General features: G+C 43.1%; 1 protein-coding gene across 1 annotated transcript in view; it reads right to left on the bottom strand.

Annotated features, from left to right (window-relative positions):
* The window catches only part of TRIP11 (thyroid hormone receptor interactor 11), a gene marked incomplete in the record, with an annotated part of 367,784 nt that extends 349,908 nt beyond the window's left edge, over positions 1–17,876 (bottom strand). The window contains 1 exon segment of the mRNA XM_053697549.1: positions 17,428–17,876. Coding sequence (XP_053553524.1) covers positions 17,428–17,566 — 139 coding nt within the window.
* Positions 17,877–24,910: the final 7,034 nt, after the last annotated feature.

The raw sequence follows: 24,910 nt of genomic DNA, 5'->3' as shown, positions 1-24,910 counted from the left end.
TGGGGAGACAAGTCTGCATAATCCCCATTCCACTGTTTGAGCATGAACAGTTGCAATGGTCTTAGATGAATTCGAGCAAAAGGAACCACGTCCATTGCTGCAACCATTAGTCCTATTACCTCCATGCACTGAGCTATGGAAGGCTGAGGAATAGATTGAAGAACTTGACAAGCGTTTAGAAGTTTTAATTTTCTGACCTCTGTAAGAAAAATCTTCATTTCTACAGAATCTATTATTGTTCCCAGAAAGGGAACCCTTGTAGACGGGGACAGGGAACTCTTTTCTACGTTCACCTTCCACCCGTGAGACCTGAGAAAAGCTAATACAATGTCTGTATGAGCCCTTGATCTGGAAAGGGACGACGCTTGGATTAGGATGTCGTCTAAGTAAGGTGCCACAGCAATACCCCTCGGTCTTAGAACCGCTAGCAGGGATCCTAGCACCTTTGTGAAAATTCTGGGAGCAGTGGCTAAACCGAACGGAAGAGCCACGAACTGGTAATGTTTGTCCAGAAAGGCGAACCTTAGGAACTGATGATGATCTTTGTGGATAGGAATATGTAGGTACGCATCCTTTAAGTCCACGGTAGTCATGTATTGACCCTCCTGGATTGTTGGTAAAATAGTTCGAATGGTTTCCATTTTGAATGATGGAACTCTGAGAAATTTGTTTAGAATTTTTAAATCCAGAATTGGCCTGAAAGTTCCCTCTTTTTTGGGAACTACGAACAGGTTTGAGTAAAACCCCAGACCTTGTTCCGCTGTTGGAACTGGGTGTATCACTCCCATCTTTAATAGGTCTCCTACGCAATGTAAGAATGCCTGTCTCTTTATCTGGTCTGAAGATAAGCGAGACATGTGGAACCTTCCCCTTGGAGGAAGTTCCTTGAACTCTAGAAGATACCCCTGAGAGACTATTTCTAGTGCCCAGGGATCCGGAACATCTCTTGCCCAAGCCTGAGCAAAGAGAGAAAGTCTGCCCCCTACTAAATCCGGTCCCGGATCGGGGGCTACCCCTTCATGCTGTCTTGGTAGCAGCAGCAGGCTTCTTGGCCTGTTTACCCTTGTTCCAGCCTTGCATTGGTTTCCATGCTGGTTTAGGCTGGGAAGCGTTACCCTCTTGTCTAGAGGCTGCAGAGTTAGGAGACGGTCCGTTCCTGAAATTGCGAAAGGAACGAAAATTTGATTTGTTCTTAGCCTTGAAAGGCCTATCCTGTGGGAGGGCATGGCCCTTTCCCCCAGTGATGTCTGAAATAATCTCCTTCAATTCTGGCCCAAAAAGGGTCTTACCCTTGAAAGGAATATTAAGCAGTTTTGTCTTGGACGACAAATCCGCCGACCAAGATTTTAGCCAAAGCGCTCTGCGCGCCACTATAGCAAAACCTGAACTTTTCGCCACTAATTTAGCCAATTGAAAAGCGGCATCTAAAATAAAGCAATTAGCCAACTTTAGTGCGTGAATTCTGTCCATGACTTCCTCATATGGAGTCTCCTTATGGAGCGAATTTTCTAGTTCCTCGAACCAAAAAGACGCCGCCGTGGTGACAGGAATAATGCACGAAATTGGTTGGAGAAGGAAACCTTGCTGAACAAATATCTTTTTAAGCAATACTTCCAATTTTTTATCCATAGGATCTTTGAAAGCACAACTGTCCTCAATGGGAATAGTTGTGCGCTTGGCCAACGTAGAAACTGCCCCCTCAACCTTAGGGACTGTTTGCCATGCGTCCCTTCTGGGGTCGACAATGGGGAACATTTTCTTAAATATAGGAGGTGGGACAAAAAGGTATACCTGGCTTCTCCCACTCCTTGGTCACTATGTCCGCCACCCTCTTGGGTATCGGAAAGGCATCAGCGAGCACAGGGACCTCTAGGAATTTGTCCATTTTGCACAATTTCTCTGGAATCACCAAAGAGTCACAATTGTCAAGAGTAGTTAGCACCTCCTTAAGCAGGGCGCGGAGATGTTCTAACTTAAATTTAAATGCCACAATATCAGGTTCTGCCTGCTGAGAAACTTTTCCTGAATCAGAAATTTCTCCCTCAGACAGACCCTCCCTCACTGCCAATTCAGACTGGTGTGAGGGTATAACAGATAAATTATCGTCAGCACCCACTTGCTCATCCTCTGTATTTAAAACTGAGCAATCACGCTTTCTGGGAAATGCTGGCAGTTTGGATAAAAGATTTGCTATAGAATTATCCATTACTGCAGTTAATTGCTGCATAGTAACAAGCATTGGCGCGCTAGATGTACTAGGTGTCGCCTGCGCAGGCAAAACTGGTGTTGACACAGAAGGAGAGGATGATGAACTATCCCCACTACCTTCATTTGAAGAATCATCTTGGGCAACCTTATTAAATGTGACAGTACTGTCCTTACTTTGTTTGGACGCCATGGCACAATTTGAACATACATTTAAAGGGGGAACAACCTTGGCCTCCATACACACAGAATATATGCTATCTGAAGGTATAGACATGTTAGACAGACTTTGGCATCACAAAACACTCCAAAAGTCATATAAATAATATATAAATCAATCGATTTAGCCCACAATAGTGTCAACCAGTATAGAGCCCATTTATAAGACTTCATTCTGTTATGAGTCTAAGAAAATGGCTTACCGATCCCATAAGGGAAAATGACAGTCTTCTAGCATTACTATGTCTTGTTAGAAAAGAGACTAGTCATACCTGGAGCAGAAAAGTCTGCAAACTGTTCCCCCCAACTGAAGTTCTCTGGTTTCAACAGTACTGTTGCTAAAATCACACTCCTCTTAACAGAACTCTTCATCACTTTCTGTTGTAGAGTAAATAGTACAAACCGGCACTATTTTAAAATAACAAACTCTTGATAGAAGAAATAAAACTACAACTAACACCACATACTCTTTACCATCCCCGTGGAGATGCTACTTGTTCAGAGCAGGCAAAGAGAATGACTGGGGGGCGGAGCCAGAGGGGGGACTATATGGACAGCTCTTGCTGTGTGCTCTCTTTGCCATTTCCTGTAGGGGAAGAGAATATCCCACAAGTAAGGATGAAGCCGTGGACCGGACACACCAATGTAGGAGAAATGCATGGTTTTGCCATTGTTATTTATTAATTAGAAGCACACTAATTGCACCTATGCATGCACCACACTTCTGAAAATCCTGGCAGTGAAGGTGTTAATTAGCTACAGATAAAAGTAATTGTCTTATAATGTAGGTATTATCCACCCACCTGACATCTCCCTGATCCCTACTGGTTTCCCCCATGACACTCCTCACCACCTTCTTAGGTTCAGGCAGCACAGTCTACAGGTTTAGGGTGCAGACACATAAGGTTGGGGGTGGCTTGTCACATCAGTTGTAGTTACAGCAGTGAGTCACGCAGTTCATGTATTAGTTTGGTTAGAATGAGAGATGGTAAGCCTCTCTGAATATGTGGGTTTTCAAGGAGCATCTGAAGCAATACAAGGTTGGAGACAGTCTTATGGAGCAGGGTAGAGAGCTCCACAGGACAGGAGCAGCACACATGAGAAGTCTTGGAAACAGGAGTGGAGAGACGTAGGTCAGAGATTGATCGAAAAGGACGGGATGGGGAATATTTCACAATGAGAGAGGAAATATAGTTGGGAGTTAGACTGTTGAGTGCTTTGTAGGTTAGGGTTAATACTTTAAATTGTATTCTGGAGTGTATGGGTAGCCAGTGTAGATACTGGCAGAGCAGCTGATGTAGATCATCGACTTAGATGGATAAGTCTAGCAGAATCATTCATAATAGATTGGAGGGAGGAGAGGCAGTGTTTTGAAATGCCATTTAGAAGTAGAGTGCAATAATCAATGTGTGACAAAATGAAGGAATTATTTTTGTCGTTTTTTGAATGTTGCTAATTGCAACTGCGCACCTTACGTGAAAATGATATTTTTTTTATGCAGAGTAGTGATTACACTCCCACCCGATACCTCCTACTCCCTTATCCCTACTTGATCCCTCTCAAACAGCTTTCTTCCCACCCTTACCCCCCCCAACTGGTCACCACCATCTTAGGTACTGGCAGAAGGTCGGTCACTGCTGCCAGTATGCAGTTTAGGGCTTTTTTTAATCATTTATTATTATTATTATTATTATTAATTATTTTCATAGTGTAGTGATCACCCTCCCACCACTCTGATCCCCCCTAAACAGCTCTTTAACCCCCTCTTACTACTTGTAGCCATCTTAGGTACTGGCAGAACCCAATTTATTTTTAATAACGTAGGTAATAATCTAGGCAAATTACCCTGTGACGTATTACCTATGTCCATATGGCTTAAGGGGTCATATACAGGATAATGGGGCATATATACATTTGCTCTGGGGTCCTGTGCCATGTAAAAGTATTTGCTGAAACAGTGATAGCAAAAATATTTATAGTAAAAGCTAATAGAAGTGTACAGTAAAAATACTCCTACTCAAAACTGAAATGCACTGTGTTGCATTTCAGTTTGGCTACAATCTCCCATTTAAAAGGGACACAAATCCCCAAAAAATTATTTCAAGATTTAGAGAGAGCTTGCAATTTTAAACAACTAATTTACTTCTAGTGTTAAATTTTCTTAATTTCCTTGCTATCCTTTGTTAAAAAGCAGGGATTTAACTCAGGAGCATGCACTTGTCTGGAGCACTATAAGGCAGTTTTGCAAGTATGTTATCCACCATTTCCCGTCTGTAGTGCGCCAGACACCTATCTAGGTATCTCTTAGGGAACGAAACAAAATTTGACAAAAGAAGTAAATTGGAAACATTTTTAAAACTGTCTGAACCAGAAAAGAACATTTTTGGTTATCATATACCTTTAGCCCACTCGATGCGCATTACGAGCTATAGCTTGTCATGCACATATTGCAGCCAGAAAGTGCATCACAAGCCCTTTACGTCTTGCGGGGGGGGGGGGGATTGCCATTAAATAACAGTTTTCAGTGATCCCCTGCACTACAGGCCAGGTATCCGTTGGTGGCCTAGTGGACAGCACTTCCAGGGCGGTGACATTACAAAGGGGATGAGTTGGGAAGCTCAGTGTGGCTGAGCTGAATGTGGGGAAAGTTCTTTAAACTCCTTGATCTCAGCTCCCATAACAGCTACAAACCTTCAAGACCACTCATTTGAAAGAGAATTGCTCTTTCAAATAATGTTAATCAATATAACAGATCTTTTAAAAATAAAGTAGAAAAAGCGCATGGGGATTTGCTTGGGAATGGAATATTATATGCATAATAAAAATAAATCTAGTATGTCTAGACCCCCATAAAGTAAATTTTCTAGTAGACAAGTCCCCAAAAATGTATTCCTTTTGTCTCTATAGTAAGGTGATCACCGTAGTAACAGTGAACATCTTGCAAAAAAAAAATAAAGTGCTTTTATTTCTGTACTGTACAATGGGGCCTCTCTAATCTATATTATAAACCCATAAAGCCCATATGGGTCCCTATTTCACATCCGGCTACCCTTGATGACAATTTAGTCATGAGATCACAGTAACAGCAGCGGCCACTGGGCTATTTTCAATATTATTTACTTTTTAAAAATTATACATTGTTTTACAGTTTGTTTTTTTTAACTGCAGCTATCGCACATGAATATAAATATAATAATGGCATATTGTGAATCTGATTTGCCTGCTGGAAAAAAAAAAAAAACATAAATTTGAATTAAACGGGTTTAAATGTAGGTAGCCAAAAATGCTCAAAATTGGCCCAGTACTTGGGTGTAAAAAAGGCTTAGCAGCAAAAGGGTTAAGCAGTGTGTCACTTCTCTTCCTGCTTTGTGCAGCGTGTCACTGAATAATTTAGCATTTAAAACAAGCATTATATGCTAGCCCTTATATCTGATGATTGTATATAGATTAGACATAGCCCATTTAATTCTTTACAGACCTGGTATCACACAGAGAAACATTAAAGGACACAGAATTCATCATATAACAAGTACATGTTTGAATAATGTAGGTTAGTTCAGTGGAGGGAAGGGAGGGACCATGCCCTCATATGATGCTCGGGAGGGGGGGGAGGGACCATGCCCTCATATGATGCTCGGGAGGGGGGGGAGGGACCATGCCCTCATATGATGCTTGGGAGGGGGGGGAGGGACCATGCCCTCATATGATGCTTGGGAGGGGGGGGAGGGACCATGACCTCATATGATGCTTGGGAGGGGGGGGAGGGACCATGACCTCATATGATGCTTGGGAGGGGGGGGGAGGGACCATGACCTCATATGATGCTTGGGAGGGGGGGGGAGGGACCATGACCTCATATGATGCTTGGGAGGGGGGGGAGGGACCATGACCTCATATGATGCTTGGGAGGGGGGGGAGGGACCATGACCTCATATGATGCTTGGGAGGGGGGGGAGGGACCATGACCTCATATGATGCTTGGGAGGGGGGGGAGGGACCATGACCTCATATGATGCTTGGGAGGGGGGGGAGGGACCATGACCTCATATGATGCTTGGGAGGGGGGGGAGGGACCATGACCTCATGATGCTTGGGAGGGGGAGGAGGGACCATGACCTCATATGATGCTTGGGAGGGGGGGGAGGGACCATGACCTCATATGATGCTTGGGAGGGGGGGGAGGGACCATGACCTCATATGATGCTTGGGAGGGGGGGGAGGGACCATGACCTCATATGATGCTTGGGAGGGGGGGAGGGACCATGACCTCATATGATGCTTGGGAGGGGGGGGAGGGACCATGACCTCATATGATGCTTGGGAGGGGGGGGGAAGTACCATGCCCTCATATGATGCTTGGGAGGGGGAGGAAGTACCATGCCCTCATATGATGCTTGGGAGGGGGAGGAAGTACCATGCCCTCATATGATGCTTGGGAGGGAGAGGAAGTACCATGCCCTTATATGATGCTTGGGAGGGGGAGGAAGTACCATGCCCTTATATGATGCTTGGGAGGGGGAGGAAGTACCATGCCCTTATATGATGCTTGGGAGGGGGAGGAAGTACCATGCCCTTATAAGATGCTTGGGAGGGGGAGGGACCATGCCCTTATATGAAGCTTGGGAGGGGGAGGGACCATGCCATCATATAATGCTTGGCAGGGACCATGCCCTCATATGATGCTTCTGAGCGGGAGGAAGTACCATGTCCACGTATGATGCTTGGGAGGGGGAGAAGGGAAGGACCATGCCCTCGTATGATGCTTGGGAGGGGGAGGAGGGAAGGACCATGCCCTCGTATGATGCTTGGGAGGGGGAGGAGGGAAGGACCATGCCCTCGAATGATGCTTCGGAGTGGGAGGAAGTACCATGTCCTCGTATGATGCTTGGGAGGGGGAGGAGGGAAGGACCATGCCTTCATATGCTGCCAGCGAGGAGGGAAGGACCACGCCCTCATATGATGCCAGCGAGGAGGGAGGGACCATACCCTCATATGATGCTTGGGAGGGGGAGGGAGGGACCATACCCTCATATGATGCTTGGGAGGGAGATGAGGGAGGGACCATGCCCTCATTTGATGCTTGGGAGGAGGGAGAACCATGCCCTCATATGATGCTTGGGAGGAGGGAGAACCATGCCCTCATATGATGCTTGGGAGGAGGGAGAACCATGCCCTCATATGATGCTTGGGAGGAGGGAGAACCATGCCCTCATATGATGCTTGGGAGGAGGGGGACCATGCCCTCATATGATGCTTGGGAGGGGGAAACCAAGCCCTCATATGATGCTTGGGAGGGGGAGGGACCATGCACTCATATGATGTTTGGCAAGGAGAGGAGGGAGGGACCATGCCCTCATAGGATGTCAGGGAGGGACCATGTCCTCGTATGATGCTTGAGAGGGGGGGGGGGCCATGTCCTCGTATGATGCTTGAGAGGGGGGGGGGGCCATGCCCTCGTATGATGCTTGAGAGGGGACACACACTATTCCCTCATATGATGCCAGGGAGGAGGAGGGAGGGACCATGTCCTCATATGATGCTTGAGAGGGGGGGGACCATGACCTCATGATGCTTGTGAAAGGGGGGACACCATGCCCTCATATAATGCTTGGGACAGGGGATGAAGGGGCCATGCTTCTCATCTGATGCTTGGGACAGGGGATGAAGGGGCCATGCTTCTCATCTGATGCTTGGGACAGGGGATGAAGGGGCCATGCTTCTCATCTGATGCTTGGGACAGGGGATGAAGGGGCCATGCTTCTCATCTGATGCTTGGGACAGGGGATGAAGGGGCCATGCTTCTCATCTGATGCTTGGGACAGGGGATGAAGGGGCCATGCTTCTCATCTGATGCTTGGGACAGGGGATGAAGGGGCCATGCTTCTCATCTGATGCTTGGGACAGGGGATGAAGGGGCCATGCTTCTCATCTGATGCTTGGGACAGGGGATGAAGGGGCCATGCTTCTCATCTGATGCTTGGGACAGGGGATGCAGGGGCCATGCTTCTCATCTGATGCTTGGGACAGGGGATGCAGGGGCCATGCTTCTCATCTGATGCTTGGGACAGGGGATGCAGGGGCCATGCTTCTCATCTGATGCTTGGGACAGGGGATGCAGGGGCCATGCTTCTCATCTGATGCTTGGGACAGGGGATGCAGGGGCCATGCTTCTCATCTGATGCTTGGGACAGGGGATGCAGGGGCCATGCTTCTCATCTGATGCTTGGGACAGGGGATGCAGGGGCCATGCTTCTCATCTGATGCTTGGGACAGGGGATGCAGGGGCCATGCTTCTCATCTGATGCTTGGGACAGGGGATGCAGGGGCCATGCTTCTCATCTGATGCTTGGCACAGGGGATGAAGGGGCCATGCTTCTCATCTGATGCTTGGGACAGGGGATGAAGGGGCCATGCTTCTCATCTGATGCTTGGGACAGGGGATGAAGGGGCCATGCTTCTCATCTGATGCTTGGGACAGGGGATGAAGGGGCCATGCTTCTCATCTGATGCTTGGGACAGGGGATGAAGGGGCCATGCTTCTCATCTGATGCTTGGGACAGGGGATGAAGGGGCCATGCTTCTCATCTGATGCTTGGGACAGGGGATGAAGGGGCCATGCTTCTCATCTGATGCTTGGGACAGGGGATGAAGGGGCCATGCTTCTCATCTGATGCTTGGGACAGGGGATGAAGGGGCCATGCTTCTCATCTGATGCTTGGGACAGGGGATGAAGGGGCCATGCTTCTCATCTGATGCTTGGGACAGGGGATGAAGGGGCCATGCTTCTCATCTGATGCTTGGGACAGGGGATGAAGGGGCCATGCTTCTCATCTGATGCTTGGGACAGGGGATGAAGGGGCCATGCTTCTCATCTGATGCTTGGGACAGGGGATGAAGGGGCCATGCTTCTCATCTGATGCTTGGGACAGGGGATGAAGGGGCCATGCTTCTCATCTGATGCTTGGGACAGGGGATGAAGGGGCCATGCTTCTCATCTGATGCTTGGGACAGGGGATGAAGGGGCCATGCTTCTCATCTGATGCTTGGGACAGGGGATGAAGGGGCCATGCTTCTCATCTGATGCTTGGGACAGGGGATGAAGGGGCCATGCTTCTCATCTGATGCTTGGGACAGGGGATGAAGGGGCCATGCTTCTCATCTGATGCTTGGGACAGGGGATGAAGGGGCCATGCTTCTCATCTGATGCTTGGGACAGGGGATGAAGGGGCCATGCTTCTCATCTGATGCTTGGGACAGGGGATGAAGGGGCCATGCTTCTCATCTGATGCTTGGGACAGGGGATGAAGGGGCCATGCTTCTCATCTGATGCTTGGGACAGGGGATGAAGGGGCCATGCTTCTCATCTGATGCTTGGGACAGGGGATGAAGGGGCCATGCTTCTCATCTGATGCTTGGGACAGGGGATGAAGGGGCCATGCTTCTCATCTGATGCTTGGGACAGGGGATGAAGGGGCCATGCTTCTCATCTGATGCTTGGGACAGGGGATGAAGGGGCCATGCTTCTCATCTGATGCTTGGGACAGGGGATGAAGGGGCCATGCTTCTCATCTGATGCTTGGGACAGGGGATGAAGGGGCCATGCTTCTCATCTGATGCTTGGGACAGGGGATGAAGGGGCCATGCTTCTCATCTGATGCTTGGGACAGGGGATGAAGGGGCCATGCTTCTCATCTGATGCTTGGGACAGGGGATGAAGGGGCCATGCTTCTCATCTGATGCTTGGGACAGGGGATGAAGGGGCCATGCTTCTCATCTGATGCTTGGGACAGGGGATGAAGGGGCCATGCTTCTCATCTGATGCTTGGGACAGGGGATGAAGGGGCCATGCTTCTCATCTGATGCTTGGGACAGGGGATGAAGGGGCCATGCTTCTCATCTGATGCTTGGGACAGGGGATGAAGGGGCCATGCTTCTCATCTGATGCTTGGGACAGGGGATGAAGGGGCCATGCTTCTCATCTGATGCTTGGGACAGGGGATGAAGGGGCCATGCTTCTCATCTGATGCTTGGGACAGGGGATGAAGGGGCCATGCTTCTCATCTGATGCTTGGGACAGGGGATGAAGGGGCCATGCTTCTCATCTGATGCTTGGGACAGGGGATGAAGGGGCCATGCTTCTCATCTGATGCTTGGGACAGGGGATGAAGGGGCCATGCTTCTCATCTGATGCTTGGGACAGGGGATGAAGGGGCCATGCTTCTCATCTGATGCTTGGGACAGGGGATGAAGGGGCCATGCTTCTCATCTGATGCTTGGGACAGGGGATGAAGGGGCCATGCTTCTCATCTGATGCTTGGGACAGGGGGTGAAGGGGCCATGCTTCTCATCTGATGCTTGGGACAGGGGGTGAAGGGGCCATGCTTCTCATCTGATGCTTGGGACAGGGGATGAAGGGGCCATGCTTCTCATCTGATGCTTGGGACAGGGGATGAAGGGGCCATGCTTCTCATCTGATGCTTGGGACAGGGGATGAAGGGGCCATGCTTCTCATCTGATGCTTGGGACAGGGGATGAAGGGGCCATGCTTCTCATCTGATGCTTGGGACAGGGGATGAAGGGGCCATGCTTCTCATCTGATGCTTGGGACAGGGGATGAAGGGGCCATGCTTCTCATCTGATGCTTGGGACAGGGGATGAAGGGGCCATGCTTCTCATCTGATGCTTGGGACAGGGGATGAAGGGGCCATGCTTCTCATCTGATGCTTGGGACAGGGGATGAAGGGGCCATGCTTCTCATCTGATGCTTGGGACAGGGGATGAAGGGGCCATGCTTCTCATCTGATGCTTGGGACAGGGGATGAAGGGGCCATGCTTCTCATCTGATGCTTGGGACAGGGGATGAAGGGACCATGCTTCTCATCTGATGCTTGGGACAGGGGATGAAGGGACCATGCTTCTCATCTGATGCTTGGGACAGGGGATGAAGGGACCATGCTTCTCATCTGATGCTTGGGACAGGGGATGAAGGGACCATGCTTCTCATCTGATGCTTGGGACAGGGGATGAAGGGACCATGCTTCTCATCTGATGCTTGGGACAGGGGATGAAGGGACCATGCTTCTCATCTGATGCTTGGGACAGGGGATGAATGGACCATGCCCTCATCTGATGCTTGGGAGGGACGAGGGATCATGCCCTCATCTGATGCTTGGGAGGGACGAGGGATCATGCCCTCATCTGATGCTTGGGAGGGACGAGGGATCATGCCCTCATCTGATGCTTGGGAGGGACGAGGGATCATGCCCTCATCTGATGCTTGGGAGGGACGAGGGATCATGCCCTCATCTGATGCTTGGGAGGGACGAGGGATCATGCCCTCATCTGATGCTTGGGAGGGACGAGGGACCATGCCCTCATCTGATGCTTGGGAGGGACGAGGGATCATGCCCTCATCTGATGCTTGGGAGGGACGAGGGATCATGCCCTCATCTGATGCTTGGGAGGGAGAGAGCGACCCTCACACTGATGTTTGGATTTGAGGGAAGGGGAGGGTCAGTGGGTCCTGATAATATTCATCCAAGGGTTTTATAGGAACTTTGATCAGTTCTATCTGCCCCATTAACTGATCTGTTTAATCAGTCACTATTGACAGGAATTGTTCCAGATCATTAGAGAATAGTGAATATAGTACTTCTTCATAAAAGGGAAGTAGAGAAATTTCTGGCCAGTTAGTTTAACTTCAGTAGTAAGGAAATTAATGGAAAGTCTCTTAAAAGAAAGAATGATGACTTACATAAAAGATAAACCCTTTAAATGACCAAAATCAGCATGGTTTTACTTCAGGGAGATCATGTCAGACTAATCTTATTAACTTCTTGATTATGTAAACAAAAGTATTAGACCAGGGTGGAGCAGTTGATGTAGCATATCTAGATTTCAGCAAAGCATTTGACACCGTCCAACACAACAAACTAGTTCACAAATTGTATCTCCCTGGTCTAGACTCAAAAATTTGAATTGGATAGAATACTGGCTTTAAATGGACACTAAACCCAATTTTTTTCTTTCACGATTCAGATAGAATATGCAATTTTAAGCAACTTTCTAATTTACTCCTATTAATTTTTCTTAGTTCTCTTACTATCTTTAATTGAAAAATCAGTTACTTAAGCTTAGCAGCCTGACCATTTTTGGTTTAGCACCCTGGGTAGCGCTTGCTGATTGGTGGCTACATTTAGACACCAATCAGCAAGTACTACTCAGGTGCTGAACCAAAAATGGGCCGGTTCCTAAACTTTAGTTGTCTACTTTAAAGACAGCTGCCAGTACCTAACAGTAGCTACATTTAGCAAACCAATAAGCAAGCATAAACCAGGTTCTGAACCAAAAATGGGCCGGCTCCTAAGTTTTATATTCCTGCTTTTTAAATAAAGATAGCAAGAAAATTAAGAATAAATATCGGTTTAAGTATTATAGCTAAATGATCAACGTGATAACCAGCGTTACCGCAGTGATCACCTAGCTGAGAAATGTTGCACTCCCTTTTACAGTACAATCCGATATTATATTTGTAATCCCATGATCACCTGGATAATGTGTTTACAAATTAAGAAATGGTAGAGGAATGCTATTTAAAAGTAAAACACCTTCTTTACGCAGCTCTCCCCATCTTTCAAAACTGTGTTTCTGCTTATTTCAGACAGGTCACCTACTACAAATATTTATCCGCACAGGTTTTAATGATAGAGCTTAGAAAAATAAAATGACATACTATTATTTATTTAGTCAGGAGTAAGAAAAATACACTTTTTTCACATTTTATGTACTATTTTTTTAACTTGATGATACATACACATATAAGCATGGTATATTTTGAATCTGCTGGAAAAAAACAATATATAGTTTGTGTAGTTTATTCACACAAAACTTTACTTCTAAAAGTGTTTAAACGTGAACTGCAACAAAAAGCTCAAAACCAGCTTAGCACACAGGTGGGAAATGGCATAGCAGCCAAAGGGGTTAAATTAGAATGGAAACCCTGCAGCATTCAGTTTGGAGAAGAGAGGGAATAGATCGATATAGAAGAGCAGACACCAGGCCCATAGCATAAACAACTAGCATTTATGTTCTCTCTCTCTCCAAGGCTACCCATATCTGCAGTGCACAAAAAGTGAAGAAATATATTTACTTTTCTTTGGTATGAGAAGTGTGTCTGAAGATGGACTAAGTAAATGATTCAAGTGTGGAAATTATTTCAAGGGTATTTTTTTAGATTCAATTTGATAAGGTGATAACTTTAAAGGGACACTGAACCCAAATTTTTTCTATCGTGATTCAGATAGAGCATGCAATTTTAAGCAACTTTCTAATTTACTCCTATAATCAAATTATTTTCATTCTCTTGGTATCTTTATTTGAAATGCAAGAATGTAAGTTTGGATGCCGGCTCATTTTTGGTGAACACACTGTTGTTGGTGGGTGAATTCACCTACCAATAAACAAGTGCTTTCCATAGTTCTGAACCAAAAAAAATAGCTTAGTTGCCTTCTTTTTCAAATAAAGAAAGCAAGAGAACAAAGAAAAATTAATAGGAGTAAATTAGAAACTTGTTTAAAATTGCATGTTCTATCTGAATCACGAAAGAAAAACTGTTGGTTCAGTGTCCCTTTAAAGGTTAGGTATAATCATGCTACTTGTGAAAGTGTATTGCAACAGCAGGCAAGTGTGGATGTTAAAGGGCCATAATACCCAAAATGTTTAAACACTTTAGCATATGAGTATTATGTCCCTTTAATATAATTAGTATTATCATACAAATCACAGCAGACGTTCTTCAAGCATTACTTCTAATTTATATACAGTATGTGTATCATATTTTATACATTAGTATCCTATTAATTTGTAATGAGCAGCACTATACAAAGGGGACAATAAATAACGTTAGGAAAGGCAAACTAGGACAAAAAGGATTACAGCGCCCTGATCTCTAAAGAGCTTTTTAATCTAAGCAGTAGACAAAATGAGTGATATCCCAACAATATCCATGAACAAAGGCTATAAAATCCTGTAGCTAGACATTTAAAGTGATAATAAAACTAGCGTTTGTGAAACGCAAGGATATACCAGTGCAAAAAATAAAGGGGACTTTGTCATGAAGTATAAAATACTTCATGCTAAAAAGTTCCTTTATTTGTCTCCAGCGTTCACCACGCTGAGCATCTAATGTCGCCCACAGCAGAAAGCTATTTTATCACTGAGGTGTTTTTAGCCAATAGCATGCTATCTATCCAGCATAATGCCAGTTGGCCCACACAGCTATTGTCTTAGAGGCGGAAATATCACCTCAGTGATAAAATAGTATCCTTCTGCGGGCGGCCTGAGACGTTCAGCGCTGCGAACTCTACAAACAGATAAAGGAACTTTCCACATTCATTATTTTATACTTCATGACTGAAAGTCTCCTTTATTTATTGCACTGGTTAATCCTAGCATTTAAAAACGCTAGAATTTACTCTCACTTTAACAGCTTCATTTAACAAGCATCGATAGCTGCTTTGGAGGCCCAGTATTTCATTCTCGCTCAGAGTGAGCCTGAAACGCTAGTTAAGTAGTAGCGGTCATAAGACCGCTGCGACTTAGCGGATGGCAATCATCTCAATCTGATCTAGATGATTGACAGCACGCAAGCAGGGGTCGGAATTGCACAATCAGCAAATTGTGCAATGTTAACTGGGGGCAGTGTACTTCGGCCCACTCACTGCAAGGCTGGGCAGACAAGGGTCAAGACCGCAAACCTTGTCTGGCTGGCCTTTGATAAATGGAGCCCTTAGTGTAAGAAACATTCTGAATGGCGTGGCTCAGCTAAACTAATAAGTTTTGTAACCAGTTTTTCGATTTGTTTGTAGCAAGTACTCCTATTGGCATAAATGTTTGCCCTGAGTACCCCAGATGAAACGTAATTATTTTTAGGTTAAAAATAAATAAATAAGAGACAATCACGCATTCCCCTAGAATGTAACAAAAACTGCAGATATAGTTTTATGTTCTAGGGAATTTATTTTAAAAGACACAAATAGTTCTTAAATATTGTGTTACTTAAATTAGGAAAAAAAGATATGATGAGAGAAATACTATTATTTATGTTTCACATTTCTACATCTAACTTCAGGATCAATCACAATCTTTTAGAAAAACGTATCTAATGATTTTTAGCAGAAAAACACCACGAAATTCTATGGAGATTTTTGCAGATAAATCATTTGATATGTTTTTCTAAAGGATTGCGATCTCTTCATCACATAAACAGTTCAGCTTAGGCTTGTTTCACTGTGGCATACAGTGGTACAGATCACTTTACCTGGCACATTTCATTGTGGTGTATTTTCCATGTGATGTTTCACTGTGGCCCTATATCTGGCACATTTTCACAGTGATACACTTTACTTGGTACTTTCACTGTGACACAATTCATATCAGTGTTTCTCAGTCATCAAATATCACTAACCAACCATATTCTAACCTTTTTCCCTACCTCAGTACAGGTGAGTCAGTTCCAGTGAGTAAGCAGCTGGGAAATACAATATGGCCTGTTAGTGATGCTTGAGAGTATTACTGAAAAAAACTAAATTCTTAGCTGCATCATGGGGCAACAATAATAAAAGGGCAAGCCAGTGATACCCCTTGCAAATGTTTCAGGTACCCCTGTGGTATATTTACCACAGGCTGAGCACCAAATCGGAGTGATTGTCTCCATTTATAAATATGACCATCTGTATCATTATCCAGTTTCAGACATTTAAAAATAAAAAGTCTGGAATCAGTTGTTTTTCATGTTTAGAAATGATTGCCATTGTGTTTTCATATTTTGCAGCAATAAGGCGGCCAATCCGCTGCCAGCAGGGGGGAGTCAATCAACCCGATCGTACTCGATCGAGTTGAATTGCAGGGATGTCTGTCCGCCTGCTCAGAGCAGGAGGACAGGTTATGGAGCAGGCTCGCCAGAAACACGGGCCCTCAAGCTCCATCCGGAGCTTGATAAATGGGCCCCACAGAATCAACTAAAACAGCAAGCAGAACATACTTTAAAGGGATACTAAATCCATTTTTTTTCTTTCATGATTCAGATAGCACATTGCAATTTTAAAAAAACTTTCTAATTTACTCCTATTATCAATTTTTCTTCGTTCTCTTGCCATCTTAATTTGAAAAGGCAGGCATATAAGCTTAGTAGCCAGCCCATTTTCAGTTCAGCGCTTGCCGATTGGTGTCTAAATGTAACCACAAATGAGCAAGCGCTACCCAGGTGCTCAACCAAAAAAGGGCCGGGTACAAAGCTTAGATTCCTGCTTTTCAAATAAAGATAGCAAAAGAACAAAAAAATAGGAGTAAATTAGAAAGTTGCTTAAAATTGCATGCTCTATCTGAATCATGAAAGAAAAAATTGGGTTTAGTATCCCTTTAATGTAGATCAACAAACATTCAAACTAGACAACAGCTTGCTGGAAAAACTAACAAACGATGTATGTGCTTTTGCATGGAGAGGTTGATACACTTATTGCCCATGACATGACCAAGCTGTCAAAAAATGTCAACATACTTTCAAATTAATTAATATGTTCAGTGTATTGTTGCCCACTCTGGTAGACTAATGAAAACAACCTTTAAACAGTGTAAGAAAATTAAAGGAAAAACAAAGCTGCCTTTTACAGAAAGGAGGTAAAAAAAAAAAAAAAGTGTTTTAACATTCACCCAAAACCATAGTGCACAAAAACCTAACCCTTTGTCTGACATAACTTTGCAGACAATTACAAAGAGTAAAGATCTGCTAGACCTCAGGTGACCCATACATTTTGGGTTAAATATATGTTCAGGGTTCAGTGCCTAATCTGCAGGAACAGGGACTTCCGCTGCGCTGTATTTATACATCCTCAACACGTCAACTGAGTACAGAGATCAGATGCAGCAGCAATCTATGCACCAGTACTGATGTAAATAAAGCACATAAATCCTACAACACCGCATCAGCCTCCAGCACACACTCACCGCCAGCCTCCTCCGTGCCTTCCAACAGCATATCTTTGGTGAAGCTGGAGATCTGACCGGTGAAGGATGAAAGGCTGCCCCCAACTTGTCCCAGAGATTGGCCAAGGCCTGTGCCGAGCCCACCGAACCAAGAAGCCATGGCTGAAGAATAGGGAAACAAAGGTACAGCACTGCAGTTACGATAACCTGTTACCGGAGCTATGTTAGGATTACAGCCGGTGTTAGAATGCCTGTGTCTAGAACTCTCTAAAGCTAGTTGAGCCTGCTGCTTCTTTTATAACAACACGAAGTATAACTCTATGTCCCCTGCAGTTCATGGCCTTATCAAGTGTCCCCTGGCTTTAGTTTCATCTGTCAAAGCCAGCAGGCTGACCCGGTGTTCGCCAACTCGACGGCCGCCATGACAGGGATACCGTATCTCTGTGACAGTACCAGAGCGACGTGTCCATAACGACATGCATGCTGGGATACTGGAGGACCTCTATGGGAAAGGGGTGTGGCTAGCTAGTGATGTTTAAAGTCCATCCACGTGTCTAAGTAAAGCTGGAAGACAGCTGTCAGGTTTTGCGTTGAGGGCGAGAGCTATCAAGTTAGGATTCAGTTATACTAAAATGTGATTCAATAAATAATTATGTTTAAAAAAAAAAAAAAAACAGTAATCACAAATTGTAGAGAATTTTGGATTGCAACTTCCAGTAAACCACATACATTAAAGGATTCCAAAAGTTTACTTTTTTAAGCGGTATTAGATAATCAGATTCGTAGCACCAAAGTTACTATTTCAGCACTTACCTACTTATACACGAAAACGAAGTCTCCAACACTAATAAAATTATATTTTATATTGCGATTCTGATGTCACCGAAGCCAAACCCCCTATTATGGGCCTTTCACTACCCAAACGAATGTCCAATCACAATATATTTTCACGCATATCATTATAATCCCATTTCGTCACTGTGCGCATGCGCACTGCATTGCGGTAACTATGTCCAATCACGATATATTTACACGCATAACATTATATGCCCATTTCGTCACTGTGCGCATGCGCACTGCATTTCAGTAACCTGCGCGAATGCGCAGAATGTACCTTTGAGACTGCACTTGATGTATAGAAGGAGAGTGACATATCATATGACGATTTCATAAGATCACGCATGCGCATTACAGATGAATACCGACATTTTGATAACTCAGGTTATCGTAGCTGATTCGTGTCTGCTAAAGAAACTGAGAGCAGTGGGTTTGGAAAACAATAAAATTTTACAGAAGCATATCTCAATAACGGTAATAATATGACACAGTAAGTGCTTTACATATATAATTGTTAAATATGAATATATCGATTAAAGAAGAGTTTTAATCTGCCTTTAGTGTCCCTTTAAAGGGACACTCAAGTCAAAATAAACATGATTCAGATAGAGCAGCAGTTTTAAGACACTTTCCAATTTACTTCCATTATTACATTTTGCACAATCTTTTTGTATTCACACTTTCTGAGGAACAAGATCCTACTGAGCATGTACACAAGCTCACAGAGTATAGTATACTAGTCTGTGAATGGCTGATGTCTGTCACATGATCCAGGGGGCCAGATAATGGGAGAAAATATAAATTTGAATTTCAAATAAGCAGATTATTTTTTTCTGACAGAGTAAGTGCTACTGCATTGTCTTTTTATTATATACTTGTAAATTATGTAATTCTACTGCTTTGAGTATTAAAAAATAATTCCAAAGTGAAGCAGCAGTTAAAAAGTTTAACAAATCCTTTATTCCTTTAAAACAATGCAAAGGCATACAGCAACATGGAGGTGATTCAAGCAAAAAAACTCTAACTGCTTTGAGTATTCCTTTAAATATATTTCAGCCTCACTTATTTTAAAAGTGCACATGTATTTCCTCTCGCAGCACCGGGGTCCAAAAATTAAAAAAAAGCGATGCTTGCTGAACCAGGGGTGGGCCAGCTCCTGAGCTTAAGATGCCTGCTTTGCAGGTGGAGATGCCAGGAGTACGGAGAGGGATTGATGGTGGGAGTGAATTGGAGAGTTGCTTGGAGTTGCATGCTCTATTCGAGTCATGGGGAGGGAGGGAGGGTTGGTTTCATATACCTTTAAGCTTGGGGCCTGTAACTATTTATTTTGCATTCTATTAGTAAATAGATTTGTTCTAATTCTGTATGTGTGTGTACACAGATTCTACATTGGTATATTTTATAGATAATCCTCTTCTGTATATGTTTGTTAGTTTTATTTTTGGGTCACTTGTACTAGTATGCATGAAAGAGACTATTTTTATTTGTCTTTCTTTTTTAAGATATTGAAGGAACTTAGGATCTGTGTGGATATTTTATTGATATTTTTGCAGCAACATAGATGCAGAATCGGACAGTCCCCACAAGAAGCTGTGCTTGGACTTTGTCTGCTTGTGGGATTTTGACCTTTGGCTGGATCTTGACCCTTCTTCTTGATTAACCTCTTTGTGCGTCGTCAGTAATCTGATTTGTTTTTTATTTGACCTCGGCCTGGACCTTGTCTTTTGTCGAAACCCTTGGGCTTTGACACTCGTTGCCTATATGGAATTGAGCCTCAGGTTTCCCTTAGCATAATTCTTGGGTACCTTGCCTGGACTTGTCTGTGAATTGTTTGCTGAAGTTCAAGCTCATTTTCAGTTTCTCTATATATTGTTTATTATCTAAGTTGATTTTGTGTTTTAATAAATTCTGAAATTCTCAACCAAAAAATAAATAAAAGCGCTGCTATTGACGCTTAGCCATGTCTCTAGACACACTAGAGATGAATAAGGGAGCAATTTATCAAATTTTTATTTATTTATAAAGGGTTATGTGCCAATAAAGTTGCAAATTTTCATATGTGCGAACAAATTGACTCCTCATTATTCTCAAGTCTCATACAGGTGAATAAGTTGACTGGAAATGGCTAATTATTGTATTAATATCTATTGGCATTTTAGAATGCCTGTATATTTATTAATATATATATATAGGCTTACCAGAAGTCCCAGTTTGACTGGGATTGTCCCTGTTTGGAGGCGCTGTCCCAGTGTCCCACCCGGTTGTTCATTCTGTCCCAGTAGGGTTGCCACCTTCAGCTTTCGAATCATGTGTCCGGGTTTCAGACCGCCTGAAACCCGGACACATTATTCAAAATGAGTCTGTGGCTGTGGCTCTGCAGCATAGTTTGATGCTGATACTTTGTTACATACAGCCCTGCTTAGCTTAAAGTGAAGGTAAAGTTACCTTCATCTCGATCTTGAATATTATGCTTTGCTCAAAATGAATATGACTTTCATTCATTAATTTTTTTAATTCTAAATCTAAAGAAAGTTGTACCCGTTTTTACTCACTGTTTGCCGGTCCGCAAATTCAACCCAAATTTGTTTGTTTTTTTTCTGTGTGGATCACATTCTTAGAACAGCCTATTGAAAATCTGGCCGTTAGGGGGCCATCAATCAACGTCATCCTCCTCCTTTATGAGCTGCGCATGCGCTATATTTTTTTGGCTCATCTAGGATTCCCTGCGCGCTCCCGATTCGCGCATGCGTAACAATCAATGCTGCTAATAATTTTCATTTATTTATATCAATTAAATATTATTTTTATTAATTTGCCGAACACATTTATGTGTAATACTTCTATTACACTTCCATAATGACATGTATTCAATAAATTCGCCGGTTAGCGCATGCGTAGTAGAGAACTATGTCGCCGATTTACGCATGCGCAGTTCAAATGGGGCATAGTAAACGCGCTTCAGAGGGACGTACAGAGCGGGTGGGACCACTCTATACGCCAAAGAACAGAAAAGCAGGAAATAGGGTTTGGGAGGAGTCAGTAATAGAAACGGTAGGGAATTATAAATGTATATATTTGGAAAAGTTACAATTATTTAGAGATAAGAAGTTAGCGATTAGCTTATGTAAGGATCAAAAGAAGCTTTGTTGTGTTCCAACTCAGAAAACTTTACCTTCACTGTAACGTTGGTGCCCTTCAAAGTTCACATTTAGTAATACAGGCTGAGTGAGCAGCATAGGATTTTTTTAATTTTGTAGTACTGCTTGGTTTATTTTTCTTGTAATTTAAGACCCCCCTGACCCCTGGTGAGTCGTGACATCACGGGTGATACACGTTTAGGGGAATCATGTGGATATAACCTGGAAGTGCAGACAGGCAGGATCTTGCTAGATCTTGCTTTACTTCATGCAGGATAACATTTTGACTGTAATCTTCCTGCATTATGGTATAGCGTAGAGTCTTAAACAGCTTTAGCAGGTAAGTGCTTCTTTTTGACTTATTTCATTCAATGTTGTATTTATGCCTTATCAGTATCCAGTTCTGTTCCTTAATTAGACACATAAAACACATATTACACTGCAATATATATCACATATAAATATGCTAAATTGGATGCGCCTATATTGTGCTAAACATGATATATTAATAGTTATATCAAATAATCAATGTTTGAAACACCAATGTATCACATTAAATGTGCCAAATTAGTGCAAAAAAATAAAAATTACAAAAGTATTAAGAGAAAACTTTAATTAATGAATGCAGTTAACACTTATCAGTTCTGATGAAATGTCCTTGTTCAGTAAACTTTTGTGTCCCAGTAGACGGTAGCGAAAAACTGTGGCAGGCTGCTTCTTCTGAAAGTAGTTGGAGTACAATCCTATAGATTCAAAGATATAACAAAGAAAGAAGGCGCCACAATAGTGCAGGGTCAACGGTGTCAGAGAATTCCCCACTCAAAAATCCCGTACATACAGAATCCAAAGCACTAGTGTAGTGCTATATGTGCCTTCTGGGCTCTTACAGTCGCCCAGCAAACTGCTCCACGGTGTACTGCCAGATCCTTTGAGATTACTTGACACTGTATCGACCAGTGTGTATAGCTGTAGCATGCACAGAACGACCCTCTCCTCTAAGTAGCAGAAGTGGCTATTACTGGCCACCAGTAAGGAGTGATAAAGATAATAGTTTAAAAAAAAAAAAATTCAAAGGTCCGTGGCAAGTCTAATGTAGATAAAAATAGACTTTATTAAAAACAATATTCAGCACGACGTTTCACGGTATCAAACCGTTTTTTCAAGTGTAATACAGTTTCTAAAATAACCACAGTTTATAAACGCTCTTTCGGCGTCCTCAGGGTCACACTGCGTCTGCGCTCACATTCTACACTTGATTGGTTACCAGGGGAGGTGTAGCGAGCACGTCAGAGATTCATTCATAATTCTCTTTTCAATCTCTCTAAATAGATCCGTTTTATGACCAATGAGAGAGTTAGTTAAACACACTCCCCCAAAAATTAAGTATACACTATAGCGATACTGACTTGCCGTAAGCATAACATTAACTTTTAAAAGATTGTAACATTAAATGTGTGTTCATAATGAATAGAAGCGCAGACGCCAAATGTTTCTCCCCTTACAATCTAATAAGTCGTCTCAGTCGTATTGTATAATGAAAACATCTAAAAGTTGTCCCTTGTAGTCCACGGAACCTCTCTAAAATAAAATATTCAAACGGTAAAAGCGTAACAAATCTATTACACTAATCCTAAATGCGGGACTAATAAACCCATGTTCATCTTGAGGAGACCAAATTGTTCTAAACACTATATCTAAAAGATATATATGTATATATATATATATATATATACCCCTGTCTGACTAATCTATATATATGTGATTGAATACATCAAATACTTGTTCTAATCGGCCTTAACCTGTTTCAGAGGACGATCATAAACTAATGACTTCCAAACACAGTTGATATTGGTGACATACTACCCTGTAGCAGATAGACTTATCAAATCAGTGCATAACTGCAATTAAAGATCCAATGGGACATCATGTGTTATAAATACTTTGAGATAAATTACATAGTGTAGTGGAGGTATAATAATATACCCATGGTGTTCTTATTCTATATTCTAGATATACTGCTAAATACATCTCTATATTAAAAGATGGTCTACCTCTCTTTCCTGATAAATCAAGGTTGTATTCCCTGAGTCTTAATTTAAAATCTAAAAATATTTAATATCGATTTCAAATCACTAAATCCCTAGTGGCCATGGTAAGAGAGTGGGGGGGGGGGAGGGAAGAAAGGCGGGGCGGAAAAAAATAAAAAATAAAGATAGATACACACTTCACTTGTGACTCTGCTTTCGTTGTGTATTTATTGGAGAGCAAGTGTGGACTCCAATATGTGGGGAGGACCTCTAGACCCCTGAAAAAGAGGTGGGGTGAACACATGAGGAACATTAAAAATAAAACAAGAAATCACAGTATACCAAGACATTCAGGTGATTTGAATATCTTTAGAATGTTTCCACTAGAATTGGTGAAACCAAAATGGGGTAGAAATAGGTATCTCCACCTTAGGCAACGTGAAATATACTGGATATGGAAAATAAAGACACTGAACCATTATGGACTCAATGAGAACATTGATATGGCAGCCTTCAATAACTAGGGACCATCCAGTATATTCAATACACATAAGTACACCTATCCCCCTGATATATCCCCCCTGAATCAGTAGGGACAGCTAAAAAATTAGGTAGACCGCAAGAATTTGTTGAGAGGAAATGTTTAATTTTTTCACCCCGCCTCTCTTCCCTCCACCCCACCCCCCCGCCCCCACTCTCTTACCATGGCCACTAGGGATTTAGTGATTTGAAATCAATATTAAATATTTTTAAATTTTTAGACTTGTATCGAAAAGAAACAGCTACCAACAATGTCTTATTTGCCACCAGTGCCCATGCACCAAATACTACAAAATCCCTACCAATCGGAGAATTCTTGAGACTAAGGAGAAACTGCTCACAAGATACGACCTTTAAGACGAGAGCCGCAGAATTGGAAAAACGCTTACTCTTAAGGGGATACAGCAAAAGATCTATTCGCAAGGCTAAAACAAGAGCATTAAAAACTGCTAGATCTGAACTATTAAAACCAAAAACCAAAAAAGGTGACAATAAAACCAGACTAGTACTAACGTATAACCAGCAAACACAACAAATTGTGAATATAATTAATAACAACTGGTATATACTACAAGCGGACCCCCATTTAAAGGACTTAATAGGGGACAGGGTTCAACTTAGCTATCGCAGAAATAGAAACCTAAAAGAAATGCTGAGCCCCAGCCATTTCGTACAAAAAACCATCAAAACTAGACCACCAGAAAGAGGTTTGTTTTTATGTGGAAACTGCTCCTCGTGCGGCAATATGACCAAAAAGAAATCCATCACTGATAGGTTTGGGAAACACCATCAAATTAAGAGTTATATCAATTGCAACTCCAGTGGAGTTATTTATGTTCTACAGTGCAAATGCCCTAAACTCTATATTGGTATGACTACTAGAACTGTACACACCCGACTGATGGAACACTTGCGAAATATTCGTAATGCCCCTAAAGATCTATCTAAAGACAAAAAAATTAC

This window comes from Bombina bombina, chromosome 1 (assembly GCF_027579735.1).
Source record: "Bombina bombina isolate aBomBom1 chromosome 1, aBomBom1.pri, whole genome shotgun sequence".
Classification (NCBI taxonomy): domain Eukaryota; kingdom Metazoa; phylum Chordata; class Amphibia; order Anura; family Bombinatoridae; genus Bombina; species Bombina bombina.
Note: the sequence above shows the minus strand (reverse complement) of the source record. Positions and strands in the feature narration are given on the sequence as shown.